This window comes from Cotesia typhae, unplaced genomic scaffold (assembly GCF_013202065.1).
Source record: "Cotesia typhae breed Kobodo isofemale line unplaced genomic scaffold, CoteBio_Ctyphae contig_77, whole genome shotgun sequence".
Lineage (NCBI taxonomy): Eukaryota > Metazoa > Arthropoda > Insecta > Hymenoptera > Braconidae > Cotesia > Cotesia typhae.
Genome location: NW_027423765.1, coordinates 99,028 through 114,367, shown reverse-complemented (window position 1 = coordinate 114,367; position 15,340 = coordinate 99,028). Strand labels below are relative to the sequence as shown.

Below are 15,340 nucleotides of genomic sequence, written 5' to 3'. Positions count from 1 at the left end.
AAAATCAAAAGGAATGAGTCCTGATGGATTAGATCTGAGATGGTTCTTAACCTCCCTGAACCTGGCGACTGAAAAATTGTTTTTAGTATTTTTTTATAAACAAATCGTTTGTTCGTCATTTGTTCTTATTTGTTCGTAAAAATTATCATTTGTTCGACTATTGTTTATTTATAAAAAATTAAATAAATTTACTATTATAAGTTGGCGCAACATAAGCTAAATCTAAGTTTTTTTTTTTTTAATCGACAGCTTTTTTTTTGTTATTATTTGTTCGATTAATTAAATTATTTGTTCGATCGTTTTTATATTTTTATTTAATTTTTCTTATAAATAATCCAGATTTTAAATTATAAACGCGCATGCGCTGGTTGGACGTATACGTTGGGTTACACGGGTTACCTATCTCAACTATATGGCTTGCGCGGTTTAATTCAAATAATAATAATAATAATAATAATAATAATAATAATAATAATAATAATAATAATAATAATAATAATAATAATAATAATAATAATAATAATAAAACACATGGACAAGTCCATGCACAGCGTGTATTTCAAACACGTCCGTGACCATGGCTTGTCCACCCAGCTGACATTCTCCTTCTTGAAGTCAGCTGGCCTGATGTCCGAGACCGAAGGGTTTATATTTGCCTGCCAAGATGGTGTTATCAACACTCTCGAATACCGTAGCAAGGTGCTCCAGGCGCAGCTTCCGGACACGTCCTGTCGGACGTGTAAACAACATCCGGAGACGCTGATGCACCTTTTGTCGGCATGTCCTGTGCTGGCAAGAGGTGCCTACATACAGCGTCACAATGCTGCCCTGCGAGTCCTCTATTATCATCTCAGATATAGCTACGGTATCGATGAGACACCAGTGCTGCCTTATCTGCCAGGAGATATTCCGCAGGTTGTTGAGAATGACAGTTCCAAAATTTATTGGAACATACCATTCGCAACAACCCGGCGGATTGACCACAACAAACCTGATATTGTGCTCTTTGACAAGGCTACTCGTGACATTTATGTCATTGAGTTTTCGGCCCCAGCCGAATACAATATCTCGGCCAAAGAAGAGCACAAACACCAGATATATCAGGATCTCCTGTTTGAAATTGGCAAACTCTACCCAAGTTACCGTGTCAAGCTCGTCGTTTTGGTTGTCGGCGTCCTTGGAGGGATGAAACAGTCTTTTGTGTCTTCACTTGCGAAGATACCGGCTTGCAGTTCAGCAGCCGTGTCTCTCGCAGTGCGGATGCAAAAGGCTGTAATTTTGGGATCCCTGCGTCTACTTAGGCAAATGAACTTGGCCTGCTGCACTCACTAACCGCCTTGTTGTGCGGAGTGGTGCAGCAGTAATGGATGGCGCTCAGGCTGGGCCCTCGGAGAGTCGGACTCCGGGGAAAACCCCCCTGAGCAATTAATAACAAATAATAATAATAATAATAAATTATAAAGGTTTTTAATTGCTATGTCTCCGGAATGGATTGACCGATTTCGACGAACCAATTTCAAGTTATCAGAAGGTTACACATACATAACACACAACAGCAACACGCATGCGTTGACTTATGCAACTCGAAAACTCCAAAACATATCTTGTACTGTAATCACCATGAATTTTTTCCATAATTTCCATCACGCTTAATCTCCAGACTTATTGTTAAATATTTTAATCTAACTTTTCGAAATTTATTGTATTTCGAAATGAAACGCAAGTAAAAAATTCGTGTTAATTTTATGTGTACTTATAATAATTATCTTTTTTAGTTAAAAATGAATCATTTGCCTCATAATAATGGTTTGGCGTTTGTGATCACACAATATTCATCATACAGTAAAATGGAGCAAATAACCAATTTGTCATAGGTCGTTAATTGACTAATTCACAGCTGTAGACGATAATTTTTAATTTTTGAGAGTAAAAAAAACATATTCTCTTGAATTCTTAGAATTGATTCACTATCCTCAGCATTATGAAATATTTTTATAATTTTTAATGCTATTTTTTTATTATAATAATCATCCTTGTTAAAAAACTTTAATATTCGTATATTTTCTAATTGAATAATAAAAATAATTATAATATGTCATTGCGTCCATTTTTTATATATATACTTAAACCAATTCGCAGGAAAGTAGACATAAGATGTTAATCGTAATACTAATTCGTAATACTGATGACGATTCAAATCATTAAAATATATATTTCTTTTGATTGTAAAAAACTGATTATATTTTTCTAAATTTTCAAATTGTTTTTAAATTTTTGTTAGCAAAATCTCAATATTGTTACAATACCTATTTAAAGACGTTTATACTCTTACATGTACTTTATATTCTTATATTTTTATATTTTTGCCATTCGGCCATTGCCTTGGCATACAAATTAAATAAATAATAATAATAATAATATAATTGTCAATTCATTGCGACGTTTCGGTCATGTATTTGACCTTCATCAGGCATCTAAAACATTTTTTTACAAAACATGTTACAGAAAGTTTACAAAAGTTGTACATATTCAATTAAGTTCCAATAGATATATTAATTAAGATGATCAATTTTTTGTTATACGTCAAGTTATTCTATGTTCAACAAAAGGACGGATACGAATAACTTGAGTATTTTTAATAATGATATCTTAAATAACTATAAATTTGTGATTAAATAATATAATATTATACAACGCGTCTCGTTCTCGATGATAGATAACATGTAGTACTGTCAAGTATGCTTAAGCTCCACAACTTTTTAGAGATTTGAATTCAAATTTATTACCGCCCGCCTGGGTCAGTTGCTCTCGTGCGCCTCTATCGGTCGTCATATTGTTTTGTTGTGCCAACAGCCTTAGACGCTTAGAGAGATTTATTAAGCGAATAATATTATTTAAATAATATTAATTGGAATTTAAATTTTATTGTTTCTTCATCTTCACAATGAGTAAGAAGAGATCTCGTTCACGATCTAGGGAGAGAGATCGGGACGATCGTAAAACTAGTAAAAAATTAAAAGCAATGCAGGTCCAAATTGATAACCTTACAAACTGTGTACAGAAATTTATACAGAGTCAAAGAAAAGAAATTCAGCCTACAGGTAAGAAATTAATTCACTTAATATGTTTGTTCCATACGAACATTACATATATTGGGTAACTCCATACGAGCATTCCCAGTTCCACACGAACACAATAAGCTTGTGATTTCCATACGAATAACAAGCATAATTACTAAAAGACATTTATTGTCATATGAGAGTAAAGTTCAACAAGAACTAACCAAAAAAAAAAAAAAAGAGAATAAATATATTCTATAACAGTTGTTGTAGATATGTATTTATGTATGTATAGATACATGTATATGTGTATATATGTATATATATATATATATATATATATATATATATGGGTCATTCCATGCCAAATCGACAAATTTATTACCTGACCTCTTTCGATTTCGCTAAAAATTTTCATTCTTTTTCTACCCCCCGAAAAACATTTTTCAGAATTTTTAAAAATTTTTTTTCCAAACTCAAAAAAAGTTACGAATTTTCGAAAAAAACCGCTCTTTTTTTTTGAAAATGCTAGAACTTTTTCAAAAATTGACCGTTTGGGAACTTTTTTTTCAAAATTTTTGTTTTTAAATGTAGTTTTGAAAAAAATATGAAAAAATTTTCAGAATCCCAGATATATGAAATATTTTAGTTTTTGAAAAAACCGTGATTTTCTCAAAGTTGGACCATTTTTTTTTTTTTCTTTTTTTTCTAAAAAACTTCAACTAATTCCGCAGTGATCCCCGCATATTTCAGGATGTGATCGCTATTGCTTCTAATTTTTTTTATTATTTAAAAAAAAAGTTTTTTTACAATTTAGTTTATTTTTTTTTAACTTTTCGGCCAAATTTTTTTAACTTACTCGTGAAACTTCAGAAGTTAAAAAATAATGTATCTTTCGAAAATTTTAAGTCGTTATCTTCCAAAATTTTTTTTTTTTAAATTAAGTGATAATTATGTTTTTGTTTCATATTTGTTCAATTTTTTTGTACTAAAAAATCACAACTGCACTATTGAAGTGTGCAGAAAAATATCCTCAGCCGATAATTTTTAAATTGTCGTCTATCGGTAAAAAAGAGATCATCTCTACTTTATTCTGTTAAAATGAAGGTTATGTTAAAAGAATAATCGTATCGTTGATGTGTTCAAAGTGTCACAAAGATATAACATTATTAAATAAATTTACACAGTTTGACGGAGAGTTCTTTTTATCGAATTTTTGTTTACAAGTGATTACAATGCCAAAGTTTCGCGATCGATGTTGTAATCCACATAATTTGGAGAACCATCGGAAAACATCATCTTTGCGTAATGTACCACAAAATTTAGCTAATCGATACAATTTGTCAACTGTTGATCGAATATGCGGTTCATGCTATAAAAAATTACTTCATCATTACGCTGAAAGTCTTTCTGATGAAAGTGATGACAATGAACCCGATGAGCGTTCTGAGAATGATGAAAATATTCTTACCGGATCTATAGAAGTTGATAATTCCGGAGGCAATAACCTGACAGGTATTTTTGAAGCTTTTATGTTTCGATGTTCAACTATCATTGTTCTTTGTATTTTCTATTGATTAATTTTTTTTAGATCCAACAACAAGTGTTGGAGAATCACTAACTCAGCAAAGTAGTTCGTCGTTATCTGAACTCAATTTGGAAATAACTCGTCCGATCGTAAATGAAGCTTTATTATTATTAAACCAATCTCCATTGCTAGCTAGAAGAGTAAATGATGAAACGTATTTAAACAATAAAGTTTCTCGTGTTGCTGATAGTTTGAAAAAGGCATTAGGAATTCCAAATCCTGTAGATTTTCAATGCAGCAACACAGATGCTGCTGAAATAATTAAAAATTAAGAGAAAAGTTCCATGATACCAATACGACCAAATCTTTACGTATACAAATGTTGACTCTTATGCCGTCAAGTTGGAGTATTGAGAAGATTGTTGAAGTAATGGGCACAACTACGTATATGGCGCGATTAGCAATAAATCTTGAAGCTGATAAAGGAATATTATCAATACCTGAAAAGAAAATGGGTGAGATATTGACTTACTAACTAATTTTTGTTTGAACAATTTATACGTATTTATATATAATTTTAATCATCACTCAATTTTTCAGGGCATGGATTATCTGTTGAAGTGTCATCAGCTGTTATAAATTTTTATAATGACGATGAAATGAGCAGTCCTATGCCAGGGAAAAAGATTTTGTTTCATTGCGTAATGATGATGGTACGAAAATTCAAATTGAAAAACGCTTAGTACTCTGTAATTTGAAGGAGTTACATAAGATATTTCAATCAAGATTTCCCGGAATTAAGATCGGATTTTCGTCATTTGCATCTTTACGTCCAAAACACTGTATCTTAGCTGGTGGTTCGGGGACTCATACAGTTTGCGTTTGTTCTATTCATCAGAATGTCAAATTAATGATTTTAGGAGGTAAATTAAGTCGATTAACAGAAGGTTCAAATATGCCATTGAAAACTTACAGCGACTGTGTGAATGCTATTATCTGTGACAATCCCAAGACTGAGTGCTATTTCAATACATGTCTAAATTGTCCAGGCATTGACAACATAAAACAATTAATTTTCACAGAAATGGATAATCATGCAATCGATGAAATTCGTTACAAACAATGGGTGTCTACCCCAAAAGTAACTCTTGAAACAACGCTGAAAAATGCTTCGGATTTTGTTGATGATTTTGTGATAAGCTTGTTGGTCTATTACCACATAATTTCATTGCAAAAGAACAATCGGCATATCTAAGAGCGCTAAAAGAATCGATAACCAATAACGAATTCATAGTAATTGTTGATTTTGCTGAAAATTATGCGTTTATTGTTCAAAATGCTGCACCGGGATTCCATTGGAATAACGATCAAGCAACAGTTTACACAGTCGTTATTTATTATAAGGTTAATAATCAACTAACTCATCAGAGTATGGTTATAATTTCAGACTGCTTAAACCATGATTCTATTGCTGTCCATGTTTATTCTGGAATTATTTTCGACTTTATCAAATCTCTTTCGCCCACAGTCTCCAAAGTATTTTTTTTTTCGGATGGTGCACCGCAACAGTATAAAAATTATAAGCATTTTAGTAATTTATCCCATTATCGTGAAGATTTTGGTGTACCAGTTGAATGGAATTTTTTGCAACGGCTCACGGCAAAGGGCCTTGTGACGGAGTCGGTGGGACAGTTAAAATAAGGGCCTCGAGAGCAAGTCTGCAATTACCACCTGATGAGCAAATATTAACACCTGTACAATTTTTTGAATGGGTGTCAAAAAATTTGACAAATATAAATGTGCGATTCTCAACAGTTGACGCCTACAATCTGATTAAAGACAAACTAGAAGATCGTTTTAAAAATGCCAAAACCATCCCAGCAACACAGAAAATACATAAAATTTCGCCGTTGGAAGATGGTATAGTGGAAGTTAAGTCATTTTCTTTTTCGGATCAGTCTTTAACTCATAGCACAGTGAAAAAAAAAAGAAGAAGACAATCATTAAGTAAAAAGAAATAAGGAAATAGATGTTATCATAAAGAATAGATGTTATTGTAAATAAATAAACTAATTAATGAATAAATAAATCAAAAAATATTAGAACCTGGTCAGAAGAAAATGTTTTATATGAAATACATTCACGGATAAAAAGGTGATGTAAAATTTGTATCACTGTAGACGCTAATTTTGTATCTAATGTATTATGTCCTATACTTTACTATACTATGATACAGCATTTTCTATAGTAGTGAACCGAATATAGCATCACCTGACGTAAAATTTGTATCACTTTTTTTCCCGTGTTGATTTCAGGACAAGTAATAAAAGTGATTTTTATTTATGTAGAAATATGAGGTTGGAAGTATGAATTTAAAAAAAAAAAAAAATTTTGGAAGATAACGACTTAAAATTTTCGAAAGATACATTATTTTTAACTTCTGAAGTTTCACGAGTAAGCTAAAAAAATTTGGCCGAAAAGTTAAAAAAATAAACTAAATTGTAAAAAAACTTTTTTTAAATAGTAAAAAAATTAGAAGCAATAGCGATCACATCCTGAAGTATGCAGGGATCACTGCGGAATTAGTTGAAGTTTTTTTAAAAAAAAAAAAAAAAAAAAAAATGGTCCAACTTTGAGAAAATCACGGTTTTTTCAAAAAAACTAAAATATTTCATATATCTGGGATTCTGAAAATTTTTTCATATTTTTTTTCAAAAACTACATTTAAAAACAAAAATTTTGAAAAAAAAAAGTTCCCAAACGGTCAATTTTTGAAAAAGTTCTAGCATTTTCAAAAAAAAAAGAGCGGTTTTTTTCGAAAATTCGTAACTTTTTTTGAGTTTGGAAAAAAAATTTTTAAAAATTCTGAAAAATGTCTTTCGGGGGGTAGAAAAAGATAGAAAATTTTTAGCGAAATCGAAAGAGGTCAGGTAATAAATTTGTCGATTTGGCATGGAATGACCCATATATATACCGTATTTTCACTTACAGATGTAATTGATACTAACAAAGAAAATTCACCAGAGGAATTTAATAAAAATTCTGAAGAGTCTACGACTACAGATAAACTAGCAGATGATCCTGAAGCCGAGGTCCCTACGACCCCAAAAAATAATGCCCAAGAAGCAGATGATGAGTCCTCAGACTGGAACAAAGAGTTCCTCGAGCTGATGGGAGAGGAATCTACACCTACAGGTCCGACGACAAAAGTTGATGATACCATCGAAAAACAGTGGACAAATTGGATGGCTAAAGGCCTAACAGACGAAGCTCGGAAGGAACTACTCAAAAAATATTCTCGAGTAGATAAATTTCGAACAGAAGCACCAAAGGTTAATTTGGAGATAATCACCCACTTGTCAGAAATTTCAAAAAAGAGAGATCAACATTTTGCTGATACCCAAAACTGTGTAGGTACAGCTCTTGTTTCTCTTGGTTCAGCAATATCAATGCTGATGGAAAATCCTGAGGATGGTGTAGATCAGGTCCAACTCATGAAATACATCTGGGATGCAGGAAAAATTAGGGCAGACGTTTTTCATCAACATTCAACTGCACGAAAATCATTTATCACTCCCAATCTCGATAAAGATATCAAGTCGACGTTAGAAGCGACAGTTCCGACGAATGGCTTTATGGTCAGAAGCTAACTGATCAGGTGAAGGACGCTAAAAATATTAAAAAAGCGTCTACATCACTTAAAGCCCCAGAAAAATCAACAACTAAGAAGACAACTAGTCAGGTAAATTGGAGAGGCCCACCTGGGAAAGCCAGACAGGTGGGCTATTACCCGAAACGGCAGTTCACGAACGTGAAATACAAACCGAGACCATTTCAGACAAGGCCATCCCAGACTTCACGTCGCTCGACGACGCAAACATCGAGTCGATCGACGTCGAAGAAGTAGAAAAAGTAAGTTTCATCGCAGGTAGGCTACGACATTTTGTAGAAGAATGGAAAACGATCACAAGTGATAAGTTTATTCTTAATTGCTTGAGAGGGTATAATTTAACCTTCAAGTCCAAACCAGTTCAATTTCGAGAACCAAGTACACCAAACTGGTCCTTAGACGAATTTGAAAAAATTAACCAAGAAATTTCCAATCTTTTAACCAAAAAAGCAATAGAAAAATGTGTAGCTTGTGAGGGCCAATTTGTGTCATCCTACTTCCTAGTTGCGAAGCCAGACAAATCTAATAGATTTATAATAAATTTAGGCAGGTTAAATGAGTTTATCGAAACGACACATTTTAAAATGGAAGACCTCAGGGCAGTAAAAAATTTAATATCTCAGGGTTCATACATGGCGACTTTAGATTTAAAAGACGCGTATTTTCTAGTACCAGTCAATGAACGTGATAGAAAATACTTAAGATTTAGATTTAATAATATCTTATATCAGTTTACTTGTCTTCCTTTTGGCTTATCGACTAGTCCGTACATTTTTACAAAAATAATGAAACCGGTAGTAAATGTTTTACGCTTGAAAGGCTGGTTATCGGTGATATACTTAGACGATCTTTTATGTATTTGCAATTCATATGAATCTTGCAGCAGTAATGTAAAGAATATCATCAAATTGTTGGAAAAATTAGGGTTTATTATAAACTACAAAAAAAGTTGTACAAGACCGAGTACAAGATGTAAGTATCTTGGATTTATTGTCGATTCAGAAAAATATTCTGTAGACCTACCAGACAACAAGAAAAATCAAATACTGCAGTTTTTGAACCACTTTGAAGTAGGGAAAAAATATAAAATCCGGTTCTTTGCGCAGTTAATAGGAACCCTCGTTGCGGCATCCCCAGCGGTAGAGTACAGTAAAATATATATCGTAAGATTAGAGAGGGAAAAATGGCTAGCATTAACTATCAATGATAATAATTTTGAAGCTTATATTAAAATCACTAACTCCATAATGGAAGATCTTATTTGGTGGAAAATAAATTTGTTAACTGGTTCTAACCCAATAAGAACACAAAATTATAAAATCACAATATCATCAGATGCATCCAGATCAGGTTGGGGTGCGGAATCTAATTTAGAAGTCACTCACGGGTTTTGGAGTCAGAAAGATAAAAAGTTTCACATCAATTACTTAGAACTCCTGGCTGCCTTTTTTGCTTTAAAATGTTTTGCTTCAAATCTCAGCAATTGCGAAATTCTGATGCGTATAGATTAGGGTGGGTCAAAAAAATCGAATAATTTATTTTTGATTTTATACTCTGAAAAATAGGTTCGTAGACACCTAAAAAGAATTCTCTCCAAGTATAAGCTCTTAATTATAACGGGAAGGTCCTCCGCTTTGCGGGTTTCTATTTTTTTCGAATAATCAGATAAAAAAATTTATATCTCGCTTCCAACTGCTTGGAAAAATATTCCGTGGCATAGATTTTGTGAGAAATTGAATGCTTTACAAAAAGGTCTCTTATGACTTTTTCAAAAACTCAACCGATTAAAAGATATTCATAGTTGAAGTTTGGCTATTTTAAGGAAAATATTCGTTTTTATTATGAATTTTATAAGTCGATGAAAAAAATTATTTCGGATTGCGGAACTCATGATTTTGTAGGAAATTTACTGCTCTACAAAAATGGTCTCTTATGATTTTTGATTAAGTGAAGCCGTTACGAGATATTCATCGTCAAACATTAACGAATATCAATATTTCCAGTTTTTGATCAATAATTCGATAAATTTTAATTTAAACTATGAGTTTCAGGAAAATTTACATAAATTTGAGTTTCGATCGATAAAGAAATGTTATAATAAGTTAGATAAAGAATTATTGGAATTATCATTGATTTTCCTTGGAGAAATGCCTCAAGAAAAGATTTCTTTCAAACGTCCTGGTGCTGTTCATCATGCTAGATGGATGGCTAAGGCCATTTATAGTTTGAAAATGTATCTATTCAGAGATGAATTCAAACTCTCTCAGAAAGAATTGCATGGTCTTCGTCATTTCTGTATTTTTATAGTCACATTGTATTTAAAAGCTTGGTTTTCATCAACTTCTGCAACAACTGCTGCTTATCATGACTTGCAGTTTATGAAAAATTTATTGGAGTACAAACATATCAATGCTTTGATTTCTTCAGCTACGTGTGAAAAAATGATTTCGCACTTATGGTATTTGAGCGATGAACTTGCCATTTTATCACTGTTTGACGATGGCGTTCCATTAGAAGTAAAAAAAAGTATTGTTGAAGCTGTTAATACTCGTGAAGGTACAGATTCTAAAGCTAAAAGATTTGTAATTGCTAAAAAGATTTGAATTCATTGGCGCAGAGAACTCTGAGTGACTTTGTGTCTAAAAAGTCATTAAATCTTTTCAAAATCTTCGATCTACCGTATGACTTTCTTGATGTCGATGTTGAATTATGGCCTACTAATGAGAGTTATCTCGAAAATAAAGAATACTTTCAACAACTAAAAGTTGTCAATGATTCAGCAGAGCGAGCTGTTGCATTAGTCAGTGAATATAATCAATGCTTGACAAAAATGAAGAACAATTCCAGTACTTATTGCAAGTTGTCAAAGAACATCAAAAACATTCCCAAATTGTAATAAAAGAAATTATTTATAGTAATAGCGTACTGTTATGTTAAAAATATAGACAATTATATTGCAATTGATAATTCAATAAAAATTTATCTATAAAAAAGTTAAATACTGGTTGTTTCTCACTTGATTCAATACTTTTCATATTAAATTTGACAAAGAAATATGTCATTCACTTCAAATTAAACTAATCATTGGCTATATGTCGAAAAAAATGCTCTAATTTCTTGTTTTAATGCAATCAAACAAGCTCAAGACTGAAAACAATATTAAAAAATTGTTTATAACATTTCTTTATCGATCGAAACTCAAATTTATGTAAATTTTCCTGAAACTCATAGTTTAAATTAAAATTTATCGAATTATTGATCAAAAACTGGAAATATTGATATTCGTTAATGTTTGACGATGAATATCTCGTAACGGCTTCACTTAATCAAAAAATCATAAGAGACCATTTTTGTAGAGCAGTAAATTTCCTACAAAATCATGAGTTCCGCAATCCGAAATAATTTTTTTCATCGACTTATAAAATTCATAATAAAAACGAATATTTTCCTTAAAATAGCCAAACTTCAACTATGAATATCTTTTAATCGGTTGAGTTTTTGAAAAAGTCATAAGAGACCTTTTTTGTAAAGCATTCAATTTCTCACAAAATCTATGCCACGGAATATTTTTCCAAGCAGTTGGAAGCGAGATATAAATTTTTTTATCTGATTATTCGAAAAAAATAGAAACCCGCAAAGCGGAGGACCTTCCCGTTATAATTAAGAGCTTATACTTGGAGAGAATTCTTTTTAGGTGTCTACGAACCTATTTTTCAGAGTATAAAGTCAAAAATAAATTATTCGATTTTTTTGACCCACCCTAGTATAGATAACACCACAGCCATTTCTTATATTAATAAAGCAATTAATAATTTCATATATTAATAAAGCAGGTGGAATAAAATTTCCCCACCTGAGTGCGTTAGCACGAGAGATCTGGCAGTGGTGTGAGGGGAAAAATATTTGGATCAAAGCATCATATATCGCCTCAAAAGAAAATATCCACGCTGATGCAGCCTCTCGTGTTACTAACTTAGATACCGAATGGGAACTTAGGGCAAAGTACTTCAAACAAATAGTCGAAAAATTTGGCCCTTACACAATTGATCTATTCGCATCTAGAATTAACACCAAGTGTAAAAAATTTTGTTCACGTTACCCTGATCCAGAAGTATTAGTAGTAGACTCTTTTACAATTTCATGGGAGAAAAAACAATTTTATGCATTTCCTCCTTTTGCAATGGTATTACCAGTACTTAGAAAAATAATCAACGATAGAGCAACTGGGGTAGTGGTTGTCCCTAATTGGCCCACTCAAGCATGGTACCCGGTTTTTACCTCACTTCTCTGCGAGGATCCCTTAGTACTAGAACCATCAGCTGACTTATTAATTTCTCCTTGCAGGAAGAAGATCCACCCTTTATCACACAAGCTTTCTCTAGTGGTAGGGAAACTATCAGGGAAGCGTTTCTAATAAAGGGAGTACCAGAGGATTCCGTCGACTTCATGGTAAATTCAATCACACCATCAACACTCAAACAATACGAAGGCTGTCTCAAAAGATGGACACAATTTGCCACAGAGAAAAAATTCAATGTATTTGACCCCAGCACTGCCAATATAATTGAATTCCTGACGAAAAGATTTAATGAAAACGTGGGCTATGGAACCTTAAACTCGACGAGATCAGCGATCTCACTCATCGTAAAAAGAGACTTATCCAAAGATGACCTTATATCAAGATTTTTTAAAGGAGTTTTTAAGAAACGGCCCCCTACTCCAAAATATTCCACAACATGGAATACAGAACAAGTATTAGAGTACATAGAAAACCAAAATATAATAAAAAATCAAACACTAAAACAAGTATCTGAAATCGCAGCAACACTACTAGTCCTCATTACTGCTCACAGACTCCAGACTTTATCCCTTATCGATATAGATAATATTAGTCAGGTTTCATCAGGCCTTCAGATCAAAATTCCGGAATTGATCAAGACATCTAAGTTGGGAAAGAACCAGCCAATATTAATAGTACCTTTTTTCAAGCAACGACAAAAAGTTTGCGTAGCTTCTATAATACTGCACTACTTAAAAATAACACGGTCTATTCGAACAGAAAATAAAAAACTGTTTTTATCAACAGTAAAACCACACAATCCAGTAACCGCTCAGACAATCGGACACTGGATTAAATCGTTATTAAACAAAGCTGGTATCGATACCGAAAAATTTAGCGCATACAGTGCTAAACATGCTTCTGTATCTGCAGCATACAGAAAAGGAGTAGACATCGACACAATCAGAAAAACAGCAGGCTGGACAGAGGGATCTGCAACGTTCGCGCGTTTTTATAATAGACCTCTTACAGAATCAAGCAATAGGTTTGCTTCAGCAGTTATAACTAAAATAAATGATAAAAAAAAAAAAAAAAATAATAATAAACGTTAAGACCTGTTGAGGTAATCAAAGACATGGAAATAATTATAAGTAAATTTTTCTTTATTTGTCTTATGTAATCGCATGAAAAATATAAACATTATCACAGACGCTAAAGATCTACATGTTATCTATCATCGAGAACGAGACGCGTTGTATAATTGATCGATCAAACGAGCCCGCGAAGCGGGCCAAGTTCGATCGAGATTATACTACGCGGCTCGTTCGAAGATGATCACTTCCCACCCATATTGGACCCACAATCCAGTAATCATCAATACGAATTTGTGATAACAAAAAAAAAAAAAAAAAAAAACAAAGAAGGTAAGTAACACGCTAAAATATATGACGACCGATAGAGGCGCACGAGAGCAACTGATCCAGGCGGGCGGTAATAAATTTGAATTCAAATCTCTAAAAAGTTGTGGAGCTTAAGCATACTTGACAGTACTACATGTTATCTATCATCTTCGAACGAGCCGCTTAGTATAATCTCGATCGAACTTCGCCCGCTTCGCGGGCTCGTTTGATCGATCAATTATATGTGTTAGAGGACTTAATTTTAATCTTCTTAAATTTGTAATTGTATTTAGTGACATCCACAGTTATTGTTGGAATTTTTATGTATATGCAGCGACATTTGTATTGGACGGTACTGACTAAGTGAAATTTGAATTCACAGTCAGTGTACAATGTGTATTATCCAAAGTCACATGTTTCATTCGTTACTTTATTTCAAACTAAGTATTTTACCAAATATATTAATTTGCAATGTAATTTTAACTATTAATAAGATCAAATGTGCAGTTTATATGATGTTTATTATGTACTACGTGTTGAGGTAAATATTTTTCTCATGTAAACATTATATTGAATATGTACAACTTTTGTAAACTTTCTGTAACATGTGTTTTGTAAAAAAATTTTTTAGATGCCTGATGAAGGTCAAATACATGACCGAAACGTCGCAATGAATTGACAATTAGTATTATGATTAACATCTTATGTCCATTTTCCTGCGAATTGGTTTAAGTATAAATAAAAATAATTATTACAATTTTTTTTGCTCTTTCTTTAATTTCATAAAAATTTTCCAGCGTTATAGTCACCAGAACTTTTCTTAATAAACAATTAATAATAAAACTGTGTGTTCAGGAGCTTCTGATACACATACTGTTGGAGGAAATAAAGAAAACTGCTATCTCTCAAATGGAATGTTTTTTTTTTTTAATTTTAATATTAATGTGGGCCTTATCGATTCATAATAATATCAGTTCAGAAGCTGGACTTAGAAGTGTTGATCTCATCAAACTTGACAACAGACAAGAGATTAATATCATTATAATAATCCAGATAATTGGTCAGATATTGAAAAAAAAAAAATGAATTTACATAATTCGTTCTTTCTACTGATACGTGAGAAAATGATCAAGGGAAGAAAAAAAAATAGAAGGAAAGGTTAGGCAAAAAAATTGAAGTGATGGGAGAAGTGTTGTCAGTAGTAAGAAAAAAAATATTGCCAGGAATAAAAAACAGAGGTGAGTGTATAAAGCTATAGATAAGCATGCAAAGAGATTTTAATTCTGTAAATCATCTCTGAATATAAAATTTGTTGTAGTTATAATTTACTTGTCAATTTTAACTCCATTAATCAGTTGTATGTTTGATAATACGTTTATAAAGTTAATATCTAATATCCGGCAT

General features: G+C 32.3%; 3 protein-coding genes across 3 annotated transcripts; all 3 read left to right on the top strand.

Annotated features, from left to right (window-relative positions):
• Positions 1-4,076: 4,076 nt before the first annotated feature.
• Positions 4,077-4,919, top strand: LOC141532966 (uncharacterized). The gene is made up of 2 exons (XM_074251599.1): positions 4,077-4,574; positions 4,651-4,919. Exons 1-2 carry the CDS (start codon positions 4,196-4,198, stop codon positions 4,917-4,919), a joined length of 648 nt encoding a protein of 215 aa, XP_074107700.1. The 5' UTR covers positions 4,077-4,195.
• A 1,302-nt stretch (positions 4,920-6,221) lies between these two features.
• Positions 6,222-9,768, top strand: LOC141532965 (uncharacterized). Its single transcript, XM_074251598.1, has 3 exons — positions 6,222-6,507; positions 7,579-8,225; positions 8,326-9,768. Exons 1-3 carry the CDS (start codon positions 6,222-6,224, stop codon positions 9,766-9,768), a joined length of 2,376 nt encoding a protein of 791 aa, XP_074107699.1.
• Positions 8,053-13,713, top strand: LOC141532986 (uncharacterized). The gene is made up of 2 exons (XM_074251621.1): positions 8,053-8,499; positions 12,602-13,713. The coding sequence occupies exon 2, from the start codon at positions 12,704-12,706 to the stop codon at positions 13,646-13,648; it is 945 nt and encodes a 314-aa protein (XP_074107722.1). The 5' UTR covers positions 8,053-8,499; positions 12,602-12,703; the 3' UTR covers positions 13,649-13,713.
• Positions 13,714-15,340: the final 1,627 nt, after the last annotated feature.

Excerpts from the sequence above, each read along its gene's own strand:
- LOC141532966 (XM_074251599.1), top strand. The coding sequence starts at position 4,196 with ATGTGTTCAAAGTGTCACAAAGATATAACATTATTAAATAAATTTACA. Across the intron at positions 4,575-4,650 it reads CGGAGGCAATAACCTGACAG|ATCCAACAACAAGTGTTGGA; the intron begins GTATTTTTGAAG and ends AATTTTTTTTAG.
- LOC141532965 (XM_074251598.1), top strand. The coding sequence starts at position 6,222 with ATGGAATTTTTTGCAACGGCTCACGGCAAAGGGCCTTGTGACGGAGTC. Across the intron at positions 6,508-7,578 it reads AATTTCGCCGTTGGAAGATG|ATGTAATTGATACTAACAAA; the intron begins GTATAGTGGAAG and ends TTTCACTTACAG. Across the intron at positions 8,226-8,325 it reads TTCCGACGAATGGCTTTATG|TCAGGTAAATTGGAGAGGCC; the intron begins GTCAGAAGCTAA and ends GAAGACAACTAG.
- LOC141532986 (XM_074251621.1), top strand. The coding sequence starts at position 12,704 with ATGGTAAATTCAATCACACCATCAACACTCAAACAATACGAAGGCTGT.